Source organism: Brachionichthys hirsutus, chromosome 23, assembly GCF_040956055.1.
Source record: "Brachionichthys hirsutus isolate HB-005 chromosome 23, CSIRO-AGI_Bhir_v1, whole genome shotgun sequence".
Classification (NCBI taxonomy): domain Eukaryota; kingdom Metazoa; phylum Chordata; class Actinopteri; order Lophiiformes; family Brachionichthyidae; genus Brachionichthys; species Brachionichthys hirsutus.
The window spans coordinates 1,343,624-1,352,504 of NC_090919.1; the positions used below are offsets into that span (position 1 = coordinate 1,343,624).

An 8,881-nucleotide genomic window follows, 5' to 3' on the forward strand; every position below is an offset into this window, starting at 1 on the left:
ACCGCTCAGTGTTGCCTTCCCCCCAGAGTGAATAAAGCAATACACACCTTTATGATTTTAAAGACAGGTTATATGCATTACGTATATATTTATATATATGAGCGTCAATGGAAAAAACTAATCAAAGAGTTCAAAACTGTGGTTTATATCCATTCTTCACCACATAAATATATATCTATAATGTTTTTATATATATATAAAAAAAAACATATCTATAGTTCTAAATTATTTTTTTTACGAAGCAAGACTATCTACAGACCAAACGACCAACGAATTTGATGCACTGCTAGTCCATGGGACGACAAATCAAGTTCAACCGAGAGGGTACCTAAAAAGTAAACGTCGAAAAATGAAAACACCTCACGTACTCCGGTAAAGAAAATGATATAGATATATATATAATCGATAAGATCACACCTTCCTGATGAAGTCCAAACTAGAACCGAAAGAAGTCAGCAAATACTCAACCTAAAAGTAAAACAACAACAACGAAGGAAAGGACGTATTTACACAGCTCGGAGGTCGGGGTAATCCCGTCTTTCTGCAGACTCGCTGCCGTCCTCAGCTCGTCTTCAAGCGTTCATACAAAGTATGTAAAAATCCGGCTGATATTCGGACAAAATCTGTCCAGTGATATTTATTGTAGGTACACCACAAAATACCGTGAGCCCCCCCCCATCTGAAGGAATCCTTTAGGAAGATCTGATTTCTAGCCCCTCCCCCTTTTGCCTTTTAAGACACGCCTGTTGAAATTTAGCTTTTTTTTTTTGGTGAAACTTTTTCCATCCACTCAGAAATCAAAATTGGAAAAGCAAGTTGTCGGCCGTAAAAAGCCGGGACAACATATACGTGGGGGGAGGGGCGGGGGGCCTAGATGATTCTACAAACGAAACCAGCGCTGCCATTGATTCTATAATCTAAAGATAATACAAAGATCTCAAAAGGTATCTCTTACATCATAAATCTCGCCAGAAATTTCCACCGCTGCAAACGTTCCTGTAAAGTTCAGAAGCTCACAAGGTGTCATATGAAGATATTTCTCAAAGTATCCAAGTCAAAATATTTTTGTTCCAGGTCCAGTAAAAAGTGTCTCCAAATTTTTCTTTTTATAAAAATAGATGCTTTTTAAACCCACATCAAAGAGGTTCTTAGCTCTTTGGCAAGGTACTGCTTTAAGAAGTTTTTTTTGTCTTTTTTTTAAAGTCTGTTAAAGTTACAATAAGCAACATTATGCAGCCAACAAATAACCAACTGATATTACAACAAACAAAGTACTTACAAATCAAGGCAAACCGAAGTACTCGCTAACCACCGCGCTAAAGTACCGCGTCGCGCACCGACGCAAAATCAACACACGGAGAAGCAACGAAAGGAAAATCACCGCACAAGACCGACAGTAGATGTGAGGCCGAGTGAGAAAACCGACAGCGTCCAAGGCGGCCCCGTCCCGCGAGACGGCGTTCCAAACCTGCTTGTGGGTTTTTTCCCTTTCCTGCTTTAAAGAATATTCAGATTCAAAGCGAAGCAATAACGAGAACGAAACAAAAAAAAACCTTTTTTTTGGACGGTAAATATTTTTCTTCGTAACACTGATTTACAAAGCGGTTTATGCTAATGTAGAAAGCCCCGGTTCCGTGTTCCGTGTTCCGGCTGAGTTCCGAGGTCCACCTGGGCGAGCATCAGGCCTTGTGTGTTTTGTTGGTTTTGAATGAAACTTGCAGCACTCTGTCCCCGAGGCGGTATCCATTCAAGCTGGCGATTGCCACCGCCGCCTCGTCGTAGTTAGTCATGGTGACGAATCCGAATCCTTTGCACTTGTTTGTGTTGAAGTCGCGAATGACCTTGACGTTTGTGACGGCCCCAAAAGGCCCAAACATCTGCCAGAGGATGCTCTCGTCCGCGTCCGGCGCCAGGTTGTAGACAAAGATGCACCAACCGGTGCCCGCGTGCCCCGGGATGTTGATGCCGGCCAAGCTGGTCACCCCATCGATGGCCATGGGGGAGAACCGGCTGCAAGACAGAGAGGTGACACGGTTAAAGGCGCGAGCCAAAGCGAGGCGTTCTATTCCCCTTTCATCCAACAAGCCAAACACAAACCCGGCAGGTCTCCACCATCGCGCTTCCTGTTCGAACGGCTTCTAACGCCGAACGTCTGAGCAGCGGAAAGAGCAACGGATAAATAAACACGTTCAAACCCAGCTTCCATCACCCTCAAGATGCCAAATGCTTTCTCAGCGCAGAATTATTTACCGCAAAAATAAAAAGCAGAAATTATACAACGCAGGCGGCGTATTAAAAAGGTTACGTTTCAGCCGAGTCTGGGATACAAAGGCGAAGCGGAGGCCCCGGCCTTCCGGTGAAACGTGGGCCCATTTGGGAGAAACAAATTTCCAAGTGCACGGAAAGCCAATGAATTATTTCAGCAGGTGTCGCGTGAGATTAGCTGCTCCAGTTGGTCTCTGAGGGAACATCAACCGTGACAGGTGCGCTGCCAGCACCGAGCCGGCGAGAGCAGCAGAAAGGAAATCACAGGTCTATTGTCGCTGCTGAAGGGCCTTTGAGCTTTCAGGGGGGGGGGGGGGGATTGGACTTCAAGCATACTGTAAGAAGGCGTTCTCACAAAAAGTGAACTTTGACAAACTGGCATCCTGAAAGACGGCTGACGCAACGAAGTTTAAGGCGGGACAGGTCCGTCCATAATAGATCAAAGTCGGAGCAGAAAGCTCAGAATACGTAAAAGTACGCAATTTCGTGCAATAGCAAGTAAAGTGTCAGTGTTTTCCGCCCCCCCCCCCAGGTCCAGTTAAAAAGAGAAGGAAACCTTACACAAGAATCTCTTTACCTTTTCACTCCGTAGGCCATGTTCAGCAGGTTGTCCAACCTGAGGAGAAGAACACGTTTAACTTCCCTTTCCTCTGGAGGTCCGTGACGCATTCCGACGGGATGACGGATGAGCAATGATCGGGTTCAGCGAAGAGCTAAACTGCTCGGGTCAATAATTTAAGGTTAACAAAGAAAAGAATCAGCGTTTCCAGATGAGTCAGAGGATGTGAAGATGGAGATTATTTATTCTGTCCGGAGTATTTAACGACTTTTCTCGTACCGCTTTAAAGCGCCTCAGCAGCAGTACCAGTACCAGCCACTAGTTCTGGTCCCCGTTACCTGAAGCGCTGTGCCTGCTGTGCGAGGGGTCCCGGGTACCTTCGGTTGGGCGACTGGTACAGCTGGGACAGCAGCGCCTGGCTCGTCTTCTGGCTCGGATTGTTGGCGAACTTCACCGTGATTGGTTCCATGGCGCTGGGGGGCTTCTGGCAGTTCAGGCCTTTGATCGCCTCCTCGGCCTCGACCCGTCGGTCAAAACGGATGAAGCCGACCCCCCGGGAGACGCCTGAGCGCGAGACGTCGACAAATCAGCAAGGTGAACCGGGCTAACTCCTGACGCCGCTTAGCCGCCACTTTGCGAGCGAGCGAGGAACCCGATTGGTCCGACTCACCGGTCACCTGGTCCACCAGAATGCGTGAGGTAATGATGCGTCCGTACTGAGAGAAGAGCTGCTCCAGCTCCTTCTGGGTCATCGTCTTCGGCAAGCCGCTGACGTACAGGTTTGCGTCTCTGATGGAGGCGGAGCTTGGACGGGCATAGGAAACCTGCAGCCACGGACGGAGTCACATGACCGTGGGCGTGTCAATGTCACAACCAGCAGAAGTACATCCAGTATGTAGACCACCACAGCAAGCCCCCCCCCCCCCCTCCCCCGTTTCATTTTTAGCGCCGCCTGCAGGAGGCGGCTAGCGGAAAACTGAGCAACAGAATCATACACGGCGAGGAGACAAACTGTAAAATCAAGAGCCCCCCCCCCCAGCAAGGCCACTCCCTCCCCAGTCTAACCTTCACACTTCATTTGATGCTAATAACTGCAGAGTATATCCCCCCCCCCCCCCCCACTTCACTGAGGTTTATTTGCACTTCTAACAGCAGCTCCAGTTTTGGATGTGTGATATTAGACTATGTTCCACTTTAAAGTGTGTGTGTGTGTGTGTGTGGGGGGGGACGAAGGACGAGAGGCGTCCGATTCATGGGAATTACACGACGTCTTATCTTCACCCGTCCCGGGCGGCTAGAATCAAGCTCACGGTATTTTTATTTAAACTCGATATCGCTGATCAGGAGGATCCGGTTTCCTTTTAAAACCACAATCTGGCCTCGCCATCCACAAATCCTGCAGTACTATATGAAACGAATGAGCCCCCCCCCCCCCCCCCAGCGCATCGCGTGCTGCGCTGCCAGATGAATGCTAATGGCAGCCACCTCCCTGTAAAGGCGCACGGCAGCGCTGCAGCACATGCAACCATAGAAACAGTTCTGCTCTACTTGATTCCCCAGATTAACGATGGGCTCCCTTTCCCACTCCACATTCCTCCAGCCTCATTACGCTGCAGCCCGGAGAGCAGGACGCCGACGGCATCGGCCGGAACCATCTTACCTTGATGGTTTTAGTCTGGAGTCTCAAGCCGTTTAAAGTATTGATGGCTTTTTCTGCGTCCTTCGGGTCCACATAATTCACAAATCCATAGCCGAGGCTCTGCCCTGCAAGGAGAAGATGAAGGGTGCAATTTAACAATCAGCACGTCCACACGGAGCTTCACGTCCAAAACGCGTCTTTAGACTCAAATAAAATCGCGTGAAATGGGAGGATAGTGAACTCACAAGCGGCTCTGCTCATTTTAACGGTACACGAAAACAATTGTGGATTCGTGGCAAACTTTAGATGCGATTAAACGGAGTTGATATTCTCAACATACCCCAGCTATGAAACCGAAGCGAGGGGAGGAATCAATATTTAATTCTCTTGTTTTGAAAGCAGGCTCTTGAAACCGTTTCTTTAGGACCAGCGGCTTTGACATTAAGAACGTTAATAAACAAACAGGATAAACGAAGCATCTAATTTAGCTTCAGTGCGTTTCCGGACACGCGAACGCTTCCACAGCTCGCGGCTTCTTCCGCTACGACACGCTCAAGTTCACAAACTCGCCTTCACCTTGCAGCTCAGCGACATGCAGCGCCTTCGACATGACGCTCTGGAGGCTGAAGCGCCTGCGTGTGGCGCCGTACACGCGTGTGGAAACGGCATCCGTTATGAGAGTAAGACGCAGCAGGAAGCGGGCGTCTCTCTGGTGATTATTTAACATCTGATGTAGCACCAGTACAGATGTAGGCTGGCTTAAATCCACCGCCACCGGGCCGGGAAGGGGGGGGGGGGGGACAAAAGCTACACAGTCTGGAGGGGATTGGGGTTTTATGCAGAACTTAAATTGAAATCACAGCATCATTCCCGAGAAAAGCCTCCGAGCCTTTGAATAACATTATGGGCCTATTATTTTCTCCCCCCCCACCCTGGAGTAAGTTTTTCCTGACCCAATTCAAGCTTTTATTGGTTCCGATCACTCTTAAAGCACGAGTTCAACATCCGGTGCTGCTCTTTTCCTGCAGTAGAACCAAACCAAGTTTAATTAAATGCTGTTAGACGGAAGAATCTACAGAGCACTTCAGCTTCAGTGAAAATGGCCGCCTCCGAGTATGGGAACAGATTGAGATTCACTCTGAAGTCGTGTTCGGCCTGAGCAGACGGGCTCTCGTTGCTAAACGTACATCACTGCAGAGATAATGCATTATTCAGGGAGCCGTCGCTTCAGCCCCGCATCGAGTCAAACCCTCAGGGGCGATGACTCGGGGCGTTTTCAGGGGTCCGACTGAAGACGCCGTTCAAATCTAAAATAAACCAGAGGCTTCGCTGCAGCAGCCGTCGGTCGGCTGGAGTTTTACACGCCATCTGGCAAGAGAACAACTTCAGATGGTTCTAAAAGCACCGGCTCCGTTTGGATCGTCAGTCTGAACACGCGACCAAGCAAACACGACAAAATGAAAATGACTAAACTGCTGAAACAGCAACTAGACCAGCGAGCACCGAGACGTTAACATAGAAATTACTCCCGCCGTTTAAACAATTACATCATTATGTAAAAAGATGCCTCGCCTCCTCGCCGGCTGCGTCTGGACTTCTTTCACGAGCGATTTAGTCTTCACCGACGCCCATCTACCGCTCGCCGGCGGACCCGACGCCACCGACTCGATCCAGCGAAGCCTCAAACTCTGAGAAAGTGAACTTTCCTCCCTTTTGTCACGTCTGCATCTTTACCGAGCTATACAATTTAATTTCTCTACATCTAGTTAACTCATTCAATGTCATCAAAAGACATTTTTTAGCAACATCAAAAGCGCTTCAGCTCCAACAACAAAATATTGAACGAGTTAAGCACGCATCATTCTTCAACAGCCTTGTAAAAAATAAAATAAAAATAAAAGTCATAAAAACATAAACCGACACGAACGAAAGCAAATTTACAATGTCAAGCTGTCAAGATCGACTTTTATCGACTCTGCTTTTAATGCATTTTTCAACATCACCCGTGTCGATTAAGTAACTCCGGAGGAACCGGCGCCTCGGCCCGACCCATTTATCCAGTCGTGTTTTTATTTACCGGTGAAAGATCAGAGGAATGATTCTCAAGGGCTCGCCTTTAATGATCACTGCGGCAGCGGGCTGCCAAAACGTTCCGTTGGGCGTTTGTGCTTCTTTAACTGAATAGACCCTCCTGCTGCCCCACATCGGGGGGCAGCAGGAGGGTCCCATCAAGCGGCCCTTCCGATTCTAAACCGGCTGGACCCAGTTCACATATAAACCCGATCCACACATGGCTAAACAAAAGCGCTTTACTCCATGCACACGCTTTCCATCATATCTGCACGCCAACAGTCTAAACTCACTAAATACGGCATGAGCCCACAACCCAACCTTGGTTCGACATCTCACTTCCATTTGTTAAAGTTTAAACACATACACGGGGGGGGGGGCACTCAAGCACGACTGAGGCTATAGATGCACGGAGACATTAGCCACGTCAGAGGTGACATCAACGCTCTCGTCTCCTCCTATAAGAACGCGTCGCCCCCCAGAGGTCTGTTCCCTGAAATAAGGCCGTCAATGTTTCCGGACCAAATGAAAATGAAACAGGTGTGTGCGTGTCTTTAAGAAGACCCATGCGCCTCCCCATCAGACCTCATTACGGGACGCAGATGGATGGAGGTCGGGCTAACCTTGACAAACGGCGAGCAGTTTGAGCCCGGTACTTCCAGCCATTATCTACCTTTTCATTCTGCATAAACGATAACAGTTTGTCCTCGTGTAAAGAAATTGCAAAAACAAATCTCTAAAAATACCTACAAAAAGATCCATATTTGAGTTTTCCTTCTGGTGGCGCTAATATTCTACACATTAAAACAGCATGCAGAGCAAACAAAAGGCTTCATTTAGCGGCAGGCAGGCCCATAATTTATTGCTATTAGACGTCATACTTTGCAGATAAGCTCAGACGAGCCTCACGCTGCTAGCAGGGCTCAACCCAAGGCAAGCCGGCCGTCGTTACCTGTGATTTTGTCTCGCACTAGTTTACAAGACTCGATTTCTCCGATGCTCCCGAACAAACTCTTCAGCTCCTCCTGGGTCATGTTCTGAGGCAGATAGTTGACGATCAAGTTGGTTTTACTGTCCTCTATGCTCCCCGACTCCACAGGCGAGGAGCAGTTGTTTGAGATTGTTGAAGGACCGTTGCTTGTGTTGTTGCAAGTGGGCCCATTGGAGAGTTGCGTTTCCATGGCAGCGATTACCTGCTAAAAAGACAGAAAGAAGGAAGTCAAGAAAAATAATTATGAAAACAAAATGCCATCATAGTTTAAGAACTCTTCACACATTTAAATATGTTTTTGAACGCAACACTAGTCATTTTGTGCAGATCATTTTCATTTCTATAATTTTGTGTAGCGTGGCCGACAAAGAATATTACAACAGAAAAAATACCAATTCCATCATTTGACAAAAAGCAAGCCGTCTAAGTCTGTAATCTCAAATCCATAAAGCAGTATTTAAAATGCTACGGGGCATGTCGAGGCATCTTTCATAATTAAATGTGAAACCTAGCCATTAGCAGCACCAAACCAGCAGCAGTCAGCATGCTAGCAAACAAAACGAGCCTTAAATAATGTGCTCATCAGCAACGGAATGAATGCATGAAGAGTGATCCTCTATAAATAGCTTCACCTAGTGCAATCACAAATACGCATATTATAAAGAGGTACTAAGGCTAACATTTTAGAAGGCGTTGCATCTACGTCACAGCTTTGGACCATACCAATACAGTGAAACCCAAAAAAGTGTCTGAATTCCAAATTGAGCATGTGATGAATTTCGCTAGCGTCATTGGTATGGCCCAAGCACCGGGACAGGAAGCAGGCCTCCCGGCCAAATGATTGCAAAAGAGAAGAGCCACAGACCCCAGTCCAAGGCTCGGGTGCCCACGAACCACTTCTAAGCAGAGAAGCCACATCGCACAGTCTGACTGCCATGTTAGTTTGGAGTTGCCGTCTGAAAAATGTGGAGACAGAAAGCACTTTATGTTAGATCAACAGCAACAAAACAGCAATAAGAGGCGATCACATGTCATTGTTGGAGGGGGGGGGGGGGGGGGGGCTATATTTCTTTTCAATGAGATGTCCATGCAAATCGGCGTAAACCAGGGAGAAGCAAAAAGCAACGTTTCACTTCATCGCAGAACATCAAAGATCAAACGGCTCAATCAGGAAGCGTGGAAGGTTCAGCGGAGAGACCGACCACGGCGAGTTACGACGACACGCCAACAATAAGCATGAAGAGGGATGGCAGCGCTGCGCAAAGACACAGCTGCAAACATCCACAGTTAAATGTTGTAACGTCTCCAAAACAAGTTCACAGAGGCGGAACGACAAGCCAAAAGCAACCGTCAGAAG

The 8,881-nt window shown here is 47.7% G+C and overlaps 1 protein-coding gene across 2 annotated transcripts; it reads right to left on the reverse strand.

Annotated features, from left to right (window-relative positions):
• Window positions 1-1,679: 1,679 nt before the first annotated feature.
• On the reverse strand, window positions 1,680-8,473 carry elavl2 (ELAV like neuron-specific RNA binding protein 2). 2 transcript variants are annotated; one of them, XM_068755619.1, is made up of 7 exons: window positions 8,390-8,473; window positions 7,486-7,729; window positions 4,485-4,588; window positions 3,495-3,648; window positions 3,163-3,388; window positions 2,843-2,881; window positions 1,680-2,010 (listed from the first exon to the last, which is right to left on the reverse strand). In XM_068755619.1, exons 1-7 carry the CDS (start codon window positions 8,459-8,461, stop codon window positions 1,680-1,682), a joined length of 1,170 nt encoding a protein of 389 aa, XP_068611720.1. In that variant the 5' UTR covers window positions 8,462-8,473. The 2 variants fall into 2 exon arrangements, with proteins under 2 accessions (XP_068611720.1, XP_068611718.1); XM_068755617.1 differs by lacking the exon at window positions 2,843-2,881 and having other exon boundaries at window positions 8,390-8,461.
• Between the last annotated feature and the right edge of the window lie 408 nt (window positions 8,474-8,881).

What these genes read in the sequence shown, in the direction of transcription:
- elavl2 (XM_068755619.1), bottom strand. Translation starts at nt 8,461, where the DNA reads ATGGCAGTCAGACTGTGCGATGTGGCTTCTCTGCTTAGAAGTGGTTCG. An exon ending in AGTGCGAGACAAAATCACAG is followed by an intron (nt 4,589 to 7,485) that starts GTAACGACGGCC and finishes TTCTCCTTGCAG; the next exon opens with GGCAGAGCCTCGGCTATGGA. An exon ending in CAGCAGGCACAGCGCTTCAG is followed by an intron (nt 2,882 to 3,162) that starts GTAACGGGGACC and finishes TCTTCTCCTCAG; the next exon opens with GTTGGACAACCTGCTGAACA.